Source organism: Phacochoerus africanus, chromosome 15 (genome assembly GCF_016906955.1).
Source record: "Phacochoerus africanus isolate WHEZ1 chromosome 15, ROS_Pafr_v1, whole genome shotgun sequence".
NCBI classification, from domain to species: domain Eukaryota; kingdom Metazoa; phylum Chordata; class Mammalia; order Artiodactyla; family Suidae; genus Phacochoerus; species Phacochoerus africanus.
Genome location: NC_062558.1, coordinates 104,740,841 through 104,757,790, shown reverse-complemented (window position 1 = coordinate 104,757,790; position 16,950 = coordinate 104,740,841). Strand labels below are relative to the sequence as shown.

Here is a 16,950-nt window from a genome sequence, read left to right as displayed (position 1 = left end):
AATTGGTCTAATCTCTTGTCTGGTTGTGTGATTAAGTTACCAAATGAATACCATTCAAGTTCTCAGGTTAGAGTAATAGAAATTCACACAAGTCACACATACTAAGTTATTAATACTCCAAGAGGAGCTTTAGGAATTGTTCGTACTGCAATAAAGAATACTGCCGGAGTTCCCATTGTGGCGCAGTGGTTAACGAATCCGACTAGGAACCATGAGGTTGCGGGTTCGGTCCCTGCCCTTGCTCAGTGGGTTAACGATCCGGTGTTGCCGTGAGCTGTGGTGTAGGTTGCAGACGCGGCTGGGATCCCGCGTTGCTGTGGCTCTGGCGTAGGCAGGTGGCTACAGCTCCGATTAGACCCCTAGCCTGGGAACCTCCATATGCCGAGGGAGTGGCCCAAGAAATAGCAAAAAGACAAAAAAAAAAAAAAAAAGAATACTGCCAAGCCACTATTTTCCACCCAGACTTCTCTAATCAGAAACTTCAAGGTTTCTGCTGATGACACTAACAAACCCATCAATACGTTGACTTCATTACAGTTATATTAAAATTCAAACAACCAAGATGGTAAGAAGGGAAATTGAAAATTAAAAGGAGTTCCCGTCGTGGCACAGTGGTTAATGAATCCGACTAGAACCATGAGGTTGCGGGTTCAATCCCTGGCCTTGCTCAGTGGGTTAAGGATCCGGCATTGCCGTGAGCTGTCATGTAGGTCGCAGACAAGGCTTGGATCCTGCGTTGCTGTTGCTCTGGCGTAGGCCGGCGGCTACAGCTCCAATTAGACCCCTAGTCTGGGAACCTCCATATGCCATGGGAAGCAGCCCTAAAAAAAGGCAAAAATACAAAAAAAAAAGAAAGAAAGAAAATTTAAAAAAAAAGAAAAAATCCTGTCAGTGGAAAAGTGCTAAATCCATTCATTCATTCATCCATAAATATTCATATAATTAGTTACTATACAAGTAAAGAACATCAAAAAGATTGTGTTCATTGTAATCAAGTAATGAGGTCATCTATCTCTCTTGAAATCTTGCTAATCTCTTACACTACCATAAACTGTGCCAATTAAAAGTTTAAAACTGAAAAAAAAAATTAGGGAAGAGTATGTGACAGAGACCACATGCAGTCTGCAAAGCCTAAAATATTTACTATCTGCGCACTTTACTGAAGGATCTGACAACCCCTGAGGGCCTCATAGTTGTTTATTTACTCAAGCTTAAGGACATACTTGCACTAGGAAGGCTATTTGAAATAGAAAAAGCCATAGACATAGAGAACAGACTTGTGGTTGCCAAAGAAGAAGTGGGAGGGAATGGGATGGGAGTTCAGGGGTAGTAGATGCAAACTATCACATTTGGAATGGATAGACAATGAGGTCCTACTGCATAGGACAGGGAACTATATTCAATCTCCTGGAATAATAAACTGTAATGGAAATGAATATTAAAAAAAAAAGAATATAATCTGGACAAAGCCTTCATTCGAAAAGATACATGCATCCTATGTTCATTGCAGCAATATTCACAATAGCCAAGACATGGAAACAACCCAAATGTCCATCAACAGACAACTGGATAAAGAAGATGTGGTACGTATATACAATGGAATACTACTTAGCCATAAAAAAGAACAAAATAATGCCATTTGCAGACATGGATTTTCATACTAAGAGATTCTCATAGTAAGTGAAGTAAGTCAGACATGATATCACTTATATGCAGAATCTAAAATATGACACAAAGGATCCTATCTACAAAATAGAAACAGATCATGGACATGGAGAGCAGACTTGTGTTTACCAGGGGGGAGGGGGGAAGAGACAGGGATGAATGAGGAGTTTGGGGCTGGTAGATGCAAACTATTACATTTAGAACGGATAAGTAATGAGGTCCTACTCTACAGCACAGGGAACTGTGTACAGTCTCTTGGGTTGGAACATAATGGAAGATAGCATGAAAAAAAAAGAATGTATGTGTGTGTGTGTGTGTATGGCTGGGTCACTTTGCTGTATAGCAGAAATTGAAAAAACGTTGTAAATCAACTATGCTTTAATAAAAAAATTTTTTTAAAGAAAAAAATAACTAGGTCACTTGGCTATACAGCAGAAATTAGCACAACACTGTAAATCAACTGCACTTTTCTAATTAATCTAATCTGAAAAGAAAAGCATCTCTTTATACTGAAGTTGTTACAAATATTAGACACATCCCAAGCACTTTTCATTAACGATAAACTAAAATAAATCTCTTAAGTTAAGGCTTGAAATGTATTGGAATAATAAACATGAATAATGTTTAACTTTTGGGGAGGGATACAATGGGACACCAGCTGTAATGACTGTTTTGTTTCTAATCTGAGTGATGGATACACAAATGTTTGTTACACTGTTCCTTGTAATTTTTTACAGGTCTGACCTATTTGTAACTAGCAATAAAAATGAAATTTAAAAAACTAAAGCCGCACAGAAAAGGTAATACTGCCTGATGTTACTAAACAATAAAAATCATGTGAAAATTTGCATTTGTAACATGGGCTGCTTTTTAAAAAATCTTCAAAACAGGTTAACTATTAGCAGAAGCCCTAGAGTGCAACTAGTAATTGGTTATACTTAAGTTTACCATCAAATTTCCTCCCTGGCATCCAGTTTAAAAAGCTAGCTATTACCTTTGATATCAACAATTCAAGTCACCAAAAATTGATATCAACAATTCAAGTCACCAAAGCTGTGTAGGCAATAACCTAAGAAAGTTTGTTTATACACTTTGAAAATAACCTTTTAATTTTAGAATATGTTTGGATTTCCATTAAAGTTGCTGATGGCAGAGTTTTTGAAACAATAACAACAAAACAGACACACAAAACACACATACACCAGTAAACTGTAAAGGGCCTCTAAAAAGCTGAATAAATCCAATTAAGCAATTTGTACAAGTATGTTTTTCCTCTCCTAGTTCATTTTAAAATCGGGAAGTGATATGGAAACTAATCGAGGGAGAGTAGAACACCTTCACCCACCCACTGGGAAAAAGCCTTCTCCTTTGGACAAGGGAAGACCAAGTACAGTACAACTTAAGTTGTCTCCTCGATCTTTTAAAAACAAACTCACTCTACGACTTAATTTTAAAACGTTAAATACAGCGCTGTTTAATAGGGATTAAGGAAATATTTCATTTAGAATAAAGAGAACAGGTGACTGAATATGTTTTTAAAGGTTATGAAGGATGATAATCCCAAGACAAATGTTAAAACATTTGCAAAGTAGGTGTGCAGTCTTATTTCCAAACTGACCAACTGTTAGGAGTGACATATAAAAGTGACGCCTAAATCTCTGTCGACAGTTTGAAAGGAAAAAAAAAAAAAAGCTCTTTTCAACAAAGAACAGCAATCAATTCTCCATAGCTGCTTAAACCACAAACTAAGACACAAATATCCTTTCTTCTGAAAACACTAATTTACTCGCCGCAGCAACCTGGTGTTATTTTACCGAGCTGAACGCGGGGAACTATGAAATAGGAAGGTCTGGTTCCTTCAAAAGCTGCAAACAAAATCGCTCTCCTCCAACCGCGCAGGAGGGAGCCCCACAGCAAAGCCCGGAGCTGGGAATCCAGCCAGGCTCGCCCTACCTGCATCTCACCACCACCTGGATGTTCTTTCCCTTCTCATCTTTCTTCTTCGTAGAGGAATTCGGCTGAGACGCCATGACTGTCCCCGCCGAAAATCAAGGCCTGGTCTCAGACTCCTGCGCCCAAGGGCGTGGAGTGGCTCTGCAGCGTCGTGGACCTGGGTGATCTCCTTCCCTGCCAGGTGCTGCCCATAGGCGGGAAAATCGCTCTCCACCAGGGACTCTGGCCGCACTTGTGTCCGGCACTATCCGGAGCCTTCGAACCTGCAACCCAGTCTCCGCCTAAGCCCAGGAAACCAAGCAACGACTCGGCGCCTCAATTTGAAAAAGGAGACCAAGTCGCCTGGCCAATTGCAGCGCGGGCGCGCAAGGCACCATGGGATATGGTGTCGTCATCCGATTCCACCCCGAGGGCGTGGCCGCGGGAAAGTGAAAAGCAGGTCCGTATTTGCTCGCCCAGAACCCTTAGTCTAGTGGGACAGATGCTGTGAATAGTCTTACGCTTCACTGTGGCCTTACTCGAATTACATAACCGTCTTTAAACCAAAATTTCCTTATCTGCAAAATGGAAATAAGAGCAACCGTCTCAGAGAGTCGTGTGAGAATCAATGAGCTAGTGCGGGTAAATAGCTTAGACTAGAACATGTAAGCCCTCAGGAAAGCTGGAGGTGATTTTAATTATTTTTAGAGGATTGTAATAAAATGCTGTGAGGCACAGAAGAGAGAGGTCCAAAGCGAGTCCGTTTCTCGGAGGGAGCGTCCAGAGTAGTCCTAAAGAATAATTAGGACGTGTTAAGGTAAGGCTACCACGGGTTACCAAAGACGCTACCAAAATCGTGATGCAAGGACACTGCATGTCATTTTAGGACATGAATTTATCTTTATCCTTTAACTGATGAGAAATCGTCATTGCCAAATGATTCCAAGCAAGGATCAGATTCGCATTTCCTGACAACTCTTCTGCAGTAACTTGCAGGCTCAGGTCGCGCTCCCCTCCTGGGACGTGGCGCTGCATCCAGCGGGCATCTCAAGGAGGTTGCGCGAATGCCTGCTCGCAGCAGTCAGCCTACAAATCCCAGCAGGCAACGCTGCCTGGACCCCTCCAGCTCTCCGTAGGCGTGCTCCGGCCCATTTCGGCAGTGCTTGGAGTGACACCAACAGTTTAGATGTAGGTCTTGGATCCAGGAAATAATAAATTATGGGCCTATGCTGTAGTCCGCTCTGGAAACTGAGCTTCTGGGCCACATTTATACCCTGGGAACCTAGATGAAATTGTAGTTTCTTAAGTGACAGCCAGATGAGGTGTAAAGCTCTCAGCCCCTTAGTGTTCCTCTGCATAATAACCTCCTATCATTCCCCTAAGGAAGCATCTGTGATAGCTTAGATGAATGGTTTTCCCCGCTATGCATAGCCAAATGCCTACTGATATTGAGGTAGGAGGAAGATGGGCCCCTAGGCTGAGAATAGCTGGGACTTGTTAGAGTAAATGGTGCCTTGTTTCTCTTTGACACTTCGAGGCGAAAGTTAATTGTAGGAACTGAGCTCTGCTAGAGTAGAAAGATAAGATGACCACCTCAATCGCTTCTTGGATCAAGAAGTTCTCCCCAATTACACATGCACAGTAAGACTCCTAGGAGTCAAAAAGGAAGGGTGTGCCAGGCCATAATATGTCTTGATACCATCTCAGAACTCTTTGCTCTGGAATCCATCTTGACCAAAAGATGTGCATGCATATCGGGAAGGAGCCTATGACCAGTCAGGTGTGAGAAATAAAACAAGAAAATTGGCCAAAGAAAAACAAAGACGGGGAAGAACTGTCCTATATAAGTGATTTAAATCACCTCTCTGGTGGGCTCTTCACTCAGGGGGATGCCCGAACCCTTACTCCTCTTTAGAGTATTACTTCTTTGCTTCTGACCTAAATAAACTGCTTCTCTGTGTGCTCTCCCATGTTGTACTGTCACTCTAAGAATAAACTTTTTACCTGTTTTTACAGTCTTTTTTTCTCCTTAAAACAGTCTTGCTTTCAACAGGGAGCAAGAATCAGGGCAATTCTGCTTCTAGCCTCTATCTGGCCTAGTGGCTAGTATTCCCAGTTTTCATCCAGGCTACCCAGTTTTAATTCTTAAGCAGAGAATTAAGATGTCGCTTCAAGCCATCACTCACTTGTCCCTCCAAGATCAGTATCTCCTCCTAGATGGCTCACCAGCATCTCACTATGAACCTATGCAAAACGGGACTCTTTATCCCACTTGCCTCTACCCTACTCGCTCTCATTTAGACACCTGGCGCTAACTAGATGTTTGATTCCTTTGTTCTCCCTGTCCAGTGCAGCCCTGTTGCCTTTATCACCTCTACCCACTCTAGTCAAAATCTCTTTTATCTCTTCCCCGAACAACTGCCCTTAACCTCCATGACAGGTCTCCCTATTTCTGCTCCTTCTTTTTTTTTTTTTTTTCCCACTGCATTCACTCAGCAAAAGGAAAACTTAAAAAAAAAGAAAGAAAGAAATACATCATGCCCTTCATGTACTTTTTAACCTTACATTAGCTTCTCGTTATACTTAGGATAAAATCCAAACTTCTAATCATGTCCTGTAAGGTTCTTGTTAGGAAGGGGAAAATTTCTCCCTTTACCTATGTTGAGTTCTTGTTGCTGGACTAGTAATGAAATTGACACAAGGCAGATTAACAATAAAAAATAAAGAATTAAAAAAACAAAACAAAAAGAGGAGTTCCCCTTGAGGCTCAGTGGAGACGAATCCCACTAGGAACCACAAGGTTGAGGGTTCTATCCCTGGCCTCGCTCAGCGAGTTAAGGATCCGGCGTTGCGGTAAGCTGTGAAGTAGATTGCAGTCGCAGCTTGGATCTGGCGTTGCTGGTGGCTCTGGTGTAGGCCGGCAGCTGTAGCTCTGATTTGACCCCTAGCCTGGGAACCTTCATATGCCACAGGTGCCCTCCCCCCCAAAAAAAACACCCAGGAAAAAAAAAATTTTTTTTTTTTGGTCTTTTTGCCATTTTCTTGAGCCACTCCCGTGGCATATGGAGGTTCCCAGGCTAGGGGTCTAATCGGAGCTGTAGCCGCCGGCCTACGCCAGAGCCACAGCAACGCGGAATCTGAGCCGAGTCTGCAACCTACACCACAGGTCACGGCAACGCCAGATCCTTAACCCACTGAGCAAGGCCAGGGATGGAATCCAGAACCTCATGGTTCCTAGTTGGATTCGTTAACCACTGAGCCACGACGGTAACTCCCAGAAAAATAATTTTAATTTGAACACAAAAGTGGACCTAGGAAGTGGCCAAAGCAGGCAGTTTTTATGAATTTTAGCCAATCTTGTGAAAAATTGGCAGGAGGAAGAAACTTAGTTTCTTCAATTAGTTGCTCAATTACTGAAGAATCTAAACAGAGTTTAGGCTTGGGGGTAGCAAATTAAAGAAGTAACAAGGGGAGTTCTCATCATGGCTCAGCAGAAACGAATCTGATTAATATCCATGAGGATGAAGGTTCAATCCCTGGCCTCAATCAGTGGGTTAAGGATCTGGCATTGCTGTGAGCTGATGTCACAGATGTCGCTCTGATCTGGCGTTGCTGTGGCTGTGGCATAGGCCAGTGGCCACAGCTCCGATTTGACCCCTGACCTGGGAACCTCCACAGGCGGAGGGTACGGGCCTTAAAAAGAAAAAGTAACAAGGTTTGTTTACAAAGATGTCTTGCCTGAATTCACTATCTCTGGTGATAAGCGTGTCTTTTTCCTTTCAGATGCTGGAAGTGCACCTTTTGCAGGAGAGATTTGTTTCCTGCACTCAGGTCAAAGTGTCCTTATGGCACTGGTCATTTATTTAGTTCCAAATAATCAATATTCCATTGAGGCACATTTTGGTGCAGCCAACCTGGGGCACCAACACTCTCATGATCTGGCCTTGACCTATTCAAAAAAAAACTCCAGCCAGTAGCCGCACTGCTCACTACCATGGTCCAAAGCTTCCAAGCTCTTTCCTATAGCCAGACCTTTCCATCTCCCTACAGTTCTCTAGTTTGGCTCTTTGCATGGCTTATCCATTCTCATCCTTCAGTTCTCAGCTCAACTTTCTCTCTCTCTTTCTCTCTTTTTTTTTTAAGGTTACACCCATAGAAAATGGAAGTTCCCAGGCTTGGGGGCAAATTGGAGCTATAGCTGCCGCCCTACACCACAGTCACAGCCATGCTATATCTGAGCCGTGTTTGTGACATATACCACAGCTCAGGGCAAAGTGGGGCCAGGGAGCAAATCCGAGTCCTCATGGATACTTGTTGGGTTCATTACCGCTGAGCCACAACAGGAACTCCTCAACTTTCTCTTTAAAAAGGACTTCCTTGGAGTTCCCGTCGTGGCACAGTGGTTGACGAATCTGACCAGGAACCATGAGGTTTCGGGTTTGATCCCTGGCCTTGCTCAGTGGGTTAAGGATCCGATGTTGCCATGAGCTGTGGTGTAGGTCGAAGATGTGGCTCGGATCCTGTATTGCTGTGGCTCTGCTGTAGGCCGGCGGCTACAGCTCCGATTAGACCCCTAGCCTGGGAACCTCCATATGCCACAGGAGCGGCCTTAGAAAAGGCAAAAATACAGAAATAAAATAAAAATGAAAAGGCCTTCCTTGGCCATTCTATCCATTTTTTGGAAGGGGTCTTAATTCTTTTTTTTTAATTAATTAATTTTATTACATTTATAGTTGTACGACTATCATCACTACCCAATTTTATAGCATTTCCACCCCAGAACCCTCAATGCATCCTCCCACCGCGCAACCTGTCTCATTTGGAAACCATAAGATTTTCAAAGTCTATGAGTCAGTGTCTGTTCTGCAAAGAAGTTCATTCTGTCCTTTTTTTAGACTCCACATGTAAGTGATAGGATTTGATGTTGGTGTCTCATTGTCTGACTGACTTCACTTAGCATGATAATTTCTAGGTCCACCCATGTTGCTGTAAATGCCGTTTTTTCTTCCCTTTTAATGGCTGAGTAATATTCCATTGTGTGTATGTACCACACCTTCTTGATCCACTCCTCTGTCCATGGACGTTTAGGTTGTTTCCATGTCTTGCCTGTTGGTATATTGCTGCAATGAACATTGGAGTACATGTATCTTTTTAAGTCATGGCTTTCCTGGATAGATGCCCAGGAGTGGAATTGTTGGATCAATGGTAATTCTATTTTTAGTTTTCTGAGGAATCTCCATACTATTTTCCATAGTGGTTGCACCAGTTTACATTCCCACCAACAGTGTAATAGGATTCCCTTTTCTCCATAACCTCTCCAGCATTTATTGTTTGTAGACTTTTTGATGATGCCCATTCTGACTGGTGTAATATGATACCTCATAGTGGTTTTGATTTACATTTTTCTAATAATTAGTGACACAACATTTTTTCATGTGTTTTTTGGCCATCTGTACATCTTCTTTGGAGCATTGTCTGTGTAGATCTTCTGCCCATTTTTTGATGGGGTTGCTCATTTATTTGGTATTGAGCTGCAAAGGTGTTTATAAATTTTGGAGATTAATCCCTTGTCAGTCATTTCATTTGCAAATATATTCTCCCATTCTGTGGGTTGTCTTTTCGTTTTGTTTAGGGTTTCCTTTGCTGTGCAGAAACTTTTAAGTTTAATTAAGTCCTACTTGTTTATTTTTGTTTTTACTGTCCTTACTCTAAGAGGTGGATCTGAGAAGATGTTGCTGTCGTTTATGTCAGAGAGTGTTTGGCCTATGTTTTCCTCTAAGAGTTTTAAAATTTAAAATATCTGGTCTTTTATTTAGGTCTTTAATCCATTTTGAGTTTATTTTTGTGTATGGTGTTAGGAAGTGTTCTTTTTTCTTTTTTTGCTTTCTTAGGGCCACACCCATGGCATATGGAGTTTCCCAGTCAAGGGGTTGAATCGGAGCTACAGCTGCTGGCCTACGCCACAGCCACAGCAATGCCAGATATGAGTGACTTCTGTGACTTACACCACACCTCACAGCAATGCTGGATCCTTAACCCACTGAGAGAGGCCAGGGATCGAACCCTCAACATCATGGTTCCTAGTCAGATTCATTTCCACTGTGCCACAATGGGAACACCAGGAAGTGTGGAGTTTTTATGTGTGTCTATCCACTTTTCCCAGCACCACTATTCAAGGGGCTGTCTTTTCTCCACTATATATTCTTGCCTCCTTTGTCATAGCTTAGTTAACTGTAGGTACAGGGGTTTAATTCTGGGCTTTCTATCCTGTTCCACTGATCTATATTTCTGTCTCTGTGCCAGTACCATGTGGTTTTGATGACTGTAGCTTTGTAGTATAGTCTTAAGTCAGGGAGCCTGATTCCTCCAGCTCCATTTTTCCTTTTCAGGATGTCTTTGGCTATTCTGGGTCTTTTGTGCTTCCAAACGAACTTTAAATATTCTGTTATAGTTCTGTGAAAGGCCACCCTATATTAAGCATATTCCTCCTATCATTTTCTGTCTCCAGATCCTGTTTATTTCCTTTATAATACTACAACCCAGTTTCCTGGGTTGGAAATCATGTTTCCTGAGTCTCACCTGTGTACTCTTTCTTAGATTACTTCCTTATTTGGGTGGAACACGTCCTCCTATAGCTTCCTGAGAAATAGTACAGAGGAAATAAATATTTTGAGAACTTGCTTGTCCAAAAATATTTTTCTTCTACTCTGTTTCTTGATTGCTAAGTAGGTTATATGTAAAACTCCAAAATTCTAAGTATTTTTACTTCAGATTTTTTTGGGAGGGAGATATTAGTTTCCTTTGGCTGTTGTAACAAAGCACACCAAACTTGATGCTTTAAAACCACAAAAATTGGAGTTCCCGTCGTGGTGCAGTGGTTAACCAATCCGACTAGGAACCATGAGGTTGCGGGTTCGGTCCCTGCCCTTGCTCAGTGGGTTGACGATCCGGCGTTGCCGTGAGCTGTGGTGTAGGTTGCAGACGCGGCTCGGATCCCGCGTTGCTGTGGCTCTGGCGTAGGCCGGTGGCTACAGCTCCGATTCAACCCCTAGCCTGGGAACCTCCATGTGCCTTGGGAGCGGCCCAGGAAATAGCAACAACAACAACAACAAAAAAGACAAAAGACAAAAAAAAAAAAACAAAAAAAACCCACAAAAATTGATTCTTTTATAGTTCTGGAGGCCAGAAGTCTGAAATAACTTCCCTAGGTCAAAATCAGGGTGTCAGTAGGGCCAGGCTCACTCTGCAGGTTCTAGGGGAGAATCCATTATTCCTTGTGCTTTCCAGCCTTCTGGCAGCTGCTAGCATTCCGTGGCTTGTGGCACATCACTCCACTCTACCTCCAGGCTTTCTCTTCTGTGTCAAATCTTCTATTTCTCTCTTATAAGGATACATATGGTTACATTTAGGGCCTCCATGGATAATACAGGATAATACCCCAGCTCAAAGTCCTTAATTTCAACAACCCAATTGAAAAATGGCCAAAAGCAGTTCCCGTGGTGGCGCAGGGGAAACGAGTCCATGGATAGGAACCATGAGGTTCTGGGTTCCATCTCTGGCCTCTCTCAGTGGGTTAAGGATCTGGCATTGCCATGAGTTGTGGTATAGGTCGCAGATGCAGCTTGGATCCCGCATTGCTGTGGCTCTGGCATAGGCCGGCAGCTGTAGCTCCAACTGAACCCCTAGCCTGGGAACATCCATGTGCCACAGGTACAGCCCTAAAAGGACAAAAGATTAAAAAAAAAAAAAAGAAAGAAAGAAAGAAAGAAAGAAAGAAAAATGGTCAAAAGACTTGAATAGACATTTCTCCAAAGAAGATATACAGATGGCCAACAAGCACATGAAAAAATGCTCAACATCACTGAGTATTAGAGAAATGGAAATCAAAACTACCATGAGGTACCATCTCACACCAGTCAGAATGGCTGGCATTAATAAGTCCACAAGTAACAAATGCTGGAGAGGGTGTGGAGAAAAGGGAACCCTCCTACACTGTTGGTGGGAATGCACATTGGTACAACCACTATGGAAACAGTATGGAGGTACCTCAGAAAACTAAATATAGAGCCACCATATGACCCAGCAATCCTACTCTTGGGCATCCATCCGGGCAAAACTTTCCTTGGAAAAAGACACATGCACCTGAATGTTCATTGCAGCACTATTCACAGTAGCCAAGACATGGAAACAACCTAAATGTCCATTGACAGATGAATGGATTAAGAAGATGTGGTATATATACACAATGGAATACTACTCAGCCATAAAAAAAGAATGAAATAATTCTATTTGTAGCACCATGAATGGAACTAGAGACTCATACTAAGTTACGTAAGTCAGAAAAAGAAAGACAAATACCATGTGATATTACATATCTGGAATCTAATATACAGCACAAATGAACCTTTCCACAGAAAAGAAACTCATGAACTTGGAGAACAGACTTAAGGTTGCCAATGGGGATGGGGAGGGAGTGGGATGGACTGGGAATCTGTAATTAATAGATACCAACTATTGCCTTTGGAATGTATAAACAATGAGATCCTGCTGTATAGCACTGGGAACTTTATCTAATCACTTATGATGGAGCATGATGGTGGATAATGTGAGAAAAAGAATATATATATGCACATGTGACTGGGTCACTTTGCTACACAGTAGAAAATTGACAAAACCCTGTAAACCAGCTATAATGGACAAAATAAAAGTCATTAAAATTTTAAAAAGATCCTTAATTTGATCACATCTGCAAAGTCCTTCTTCATTTCATAGGGTAACATTTAAAAGGATTAAGATGTGAATATCTTTTGGGAGACATTCAGCCTACCTCAGGAAGTATGCTGTAAAAATACCTTATTTATTCCGATGCTGTTCTGGTAAATGTCTTAGTGCCAATAAGGAATCTGAATTTATATTCTAATGGATTTTTTAAAAGAGCTTTGGTTAGCTAATTAAACAATCCAATGCACAGATCCCAAATAAGATTAAATGTAGCTATACTCTGTCCTCTATCAAACATTGAAGATTTCTCTGTGTGTTGTTTAACGGAACTCTCTAGCTGTCAATCGTTTTATTGTAGAGCCCGTTTATACCCATCATAAATATAATCATTCAATATTTGTATAATTGTCTGGGTTGTATAACTTCATTTATTTATTTATTTGTTTTATGGACTGCACGTGCAGTGTATGGAAGTTCCCAGGCTAGGGGTCAAATCAGAGCTACCACAGCCACAGCAATGCAAGACTGGAGCCACGTCTGTAACCTGCACCACAGCTCACAGCAACGCTGGATCCTTAACCCAATGAGTAAGGCCAGAGATCAAACCGGCATCCTCATGGATCCTAGTCGAGTTCATAGCTGTTGAGCCACAAAGGGAACTCCCTTCAATTACAGTATTACTCGCAATAGTAAAAAAAAAAAAAATTGGAAATAACCCACATGTCCATCAACTGATGAATGGATTTTTAAAAATATGGTCCATCTAGGCAATGGAATACTCTGTATTCTACAATAAAAAGGAATAAAGTACTAATACATGCTACAACATGGATAAACCTTGAAAGAAGGTTTAAGTGAAAGAAGCTGCCCACAAAGGACCATGTATTGTATGATCCCTTTTGTATAATGTTTAAGATAAGACAATCCATACAGACACAGACAGAAAATAGATCAGTGGTTAGCAGGGTCTGGGAGAGAAGGACGTGGGGGTGGGGAGTTGAGGGCTGATAGGTTTCTTTTTGGGGTGATTAAAATATTTTGGAATTAAATAGTGGTGGTGCTTGTACAACATTGTGACTATACTAGAAACTACCAAATTGTACACTTTTAAATGGCGAATGTTATAAGATATGTGAATTATACCTCAATTAAAAAATTTCAGGGAGGTCCCATTGTGGCTCAGTGGGTTAAGAACCTGACATAGCGCTGTGAGGACATGAGTTCGATCCCTGACCTTGCTCCATGGGTTAAGGATCTGGTGTTGCTGCAAGCTGCGGTGTGGGTCACAGATGCAGCTCAGATCTGGCATTGCTGTAGCATAGGTCTGCAACTGCAGGTCTAATTTGACCCCTAGCCTGGAAACTTCCATATGCCATAGGTCTGGCCATTAAAAAACAAAAAAAAAAATTTTAAGTATGATTTTTGGTATTTTATTTTATTTTATTTTTGTCTTTTGTCTTTTTTGTTGTTGTTGTTGTTGTTGCTATTTCTTGGGCTGCTCCCGTGGCATATGGAGGTTCCCAGGCTAGGGGTTGAATCCGAGCTGTAGCCCCCGGCCTACGCCAGAGCCACAGCAACGCGGGATCCGAGCCGCGTCTGCAAACTACACCACAGCTCACGGCAACGCCGGATCGTCAACCCACTGAGCAATGGCAGCGACTGAACCCGCAACCTCATGGTTCCTAGTCGGATTCGTTAACCACTGAGCCACGACGGGAACTCCCGATTTTTGGTATTTTAAATAGAAGTACTTCTGCATCTTCTCTCTGCAGTTCTTAATTTTTTAAACACAAAAAAAAAATGCTTCTAGCAAAAAAAAAAAAAAAAAAATTCTAGACATAGACCTTAATCCTTCACAAAAATTAACTTGAAATGGATCACAGATGTAGATCAATTTTCAATCTGAGGAGTTCCCATTGTGGTACAGTGGAAATGAATCCGACTAGTACCCATGATGATGTGGTTTCGATCCTTGGCCTCGCTCACTGGGTCGGGGATCCTGTGTTGCCTGTGAGCTGTGGTGTAGGTGGCAGATGTGGCTCAGATCTGGTGTTGCCGTGGTTCTGGCATAGGCCAGTGACTACAGCTACAATTAGACCCCTAGCCTGGGAACCTCCATATACCATGGGTGTGGCCCTAAAAAGACAACAAAATAAATAAATAAATAAATAAAAGTTCAGTATGAGATTGGTTGAATTCAAGGATGTAGAATCTGCTCTTATGAAGGGCCTGCTATAGCACGTCATGTTATTATTTGTTTTATTTTTTGGCCATGGCCATGGCATGTGGAATTTCCTGGGCCAGCGATGAAACACGTGCCACAGCAATGACAAGGCAGAATCCTTAACTTGCTGCATCACAAGAGACTCCTACCAGGGCATTTTATATAACGGTTTTGGCATCTGCAGATTTTGGGATCTGTGGGATCCTAGAATCAATGCCCATGGGTAATGATGAAAGACTCAGTACCCAAAGAGGGTGAAAAGTTATGTCCACACAAAAATCTGCATGTCGATGTTTATAGCAGGTTTATTCATAATTGCCAAAACTTGAAAGCTACTAAGATGTCCTTTCAGTAAGTGATACATCCAAAGAATTGAATATTCCTCCATGGTAATTAGGAATGAGCTATCAAGCCATGAAAAGACATGGAATAAACTTAAATGAATATTACCAAGAGAAAGAAGCCAACCTGAAAAGGCTACATATTGTGTAATTCCAACTATATGACATTCTGGAAAAGGCAAAACTATAGGGACAGTAAAAAGATTAGTGGTTGCCAGGGTGTAGATGTAAAGTAGGGATGAATAGGCAGAGAACAGGGGATTTTTTTTAGGGCAGTGAAAATACTATGTATTATACTATAATGATGGATACATGCCATGACATATTTGTCCAAATGCATAGAATATACAACATCAAGAGTGAACCCCAATGTAAACTATGGACTTTGGGTAGTAGTGATGTGTCAGTGTGGATTCATCAATAGTAATAAACATACCTCTCCCGTAGGGGAGGTTGATAATGGGCAGTCTAAGCATGTGTCGGGATGGGGAATATAAGGTACACCTCTGAACCTTTCTCTCAATTTTCCTGTGAATTGGAAACTGCTCTTAAAAAAATAGTCTTCAAAAGCTTGGGAAAAGAAGTGCTTCTGGCCATTTCACATAGCTTTTTCTTTTTCTTTTTGGCTGCACCCTCAGCATATGGAAGTTCCTGTGCCAAGGATAGAAACCTCACCTCCATAGTGACCCAAGCTGCTGCAGTCAGGTCCTTAACCCTCTGTGCCACAGCAGGAACTCCTCACAGAGCTTTATTTTTACCTTCACAACAAATAAAAGCATTTTTAGTAGGCATCCTATTTTCCTCATACCAACTTATGTTTTATTGAAATATAAATCTATGTTTTGTTCTCATTGTATTTTCTTCCAAGCAGGTAGCTAGGCCTTTTTGAAAAATAGTTTAAAGATGGGAAGTTTTCCTACTATCTTGGACTGCTATTGGAAACTTGTTGGAAGTTATTAGTAATCTGGGGAACTTAGTGTTTTATATAAACCACCATCTCACCAGAATTTGATTTTCCATAGTAATTTGGAAAATTATTTTTATTTTATTCTATTTTATTTTATTTTTTTGCTGTGCCCATGGCATGAGAAGGTTCCAGGGCCAGGGATCAAACCCATGCCACAGCAGTGACTTGAGCTACTGCAGTGAAAACACCAGATCCTTAACCCACCACACTATAAGGGAACTCCACACCTATGATTATTACTATGATTTTTATGCCCTTAGATTTCACTCTAATAACTGTCATAACAGATATGATTTTGCAACCACGATCTTGACTAGTGTTAAGAAATTTCAATGGACTGCCCATTGTGGCTCGGCGGTGATTGAGAGGGTTGAGAGGGATCAATTCCAAGCCTTGCTCAGTGAGTTAAGGATCTGGTGTTACCATGAGCTGTGGTGTAGGTAGGTTGCAGACTTGTCTGGGATCCTGCCTCAATATGGCTGTGGCATAGGCCAGCAGCTATAGTTCCAATTTGCCCCCTAGCCTGGGAACTTCCACATGCTGTAGGTGCAGCCCTAAAAAGCAAAAAATGAAAAACAAAACAAACAAAAAAAGGAAATATCGCATTACTTTATTTTATTTAAAGAATATTAACTATGACCCCAAGTTCCCCTTCCACCTAGAAACTTCAAGGTGGAACTTCCCCTTCAACCTTGACTACTACTGCAATTCTCCTCAGTCACACTTCCTTGAAGACAGTGTTTTCTAGGTTTTGCTGCTGCTGAGACGTCCAAAGCCATTCTGAGTCCTGATCATTTGTTTGTGGCCTCTCTGCTCTCTCTTTCTTTAAATAATCTATTTCCCTTCAATGTGCTGGTATTCTGCAATAAGAAGCCTTGTTGTGCACGTATTTTCACCCATTGAGCAGAGCATTTGGCGAATCCTTTCAGTCCGGCAACTCATTTCCTTCAGATATGGAAAATAACTTTGAAATATTCATTGAATATTTCTACTGTTTTTTTTTTTTCCTGTTCTTTCTTTTTCTTTTTTTGGGCCATACTCAGGGCACACGGAAGTTCCCAGGCCAGGGATTGAATTTGAGTCACAGCTACAACCTATGC

General features: G+C 41.7%; 1 protein-coding gene across 1 annotated transcript in view; it reads right to left on the bottom strand.

Moving 5' to 3' along the window:
- KIF11 (kinesin family member 11) overlaps nucleotides 1–3,957 on the bottom strand; it is a 52,401-nt gene extending 48,444 nt beyond the window's left edge. Inside the window, exon 1 of the mRNA XM_047761716.1 lies at nucleotides 3,619–3,957. Coding sequence (XP_047617672.1) covers nucleotides 3,619–3,695 — 77 coding nt within the window. The 5' untranslated portion in view covers nucleotides 3,696–3,957. The remainder of the gene's footprint in view (nucleotides 1–3,618) is intronic.
- Between the last annotated feature and the right edge of the window lie 12,993 nt (nucleotides 3,958–16,950).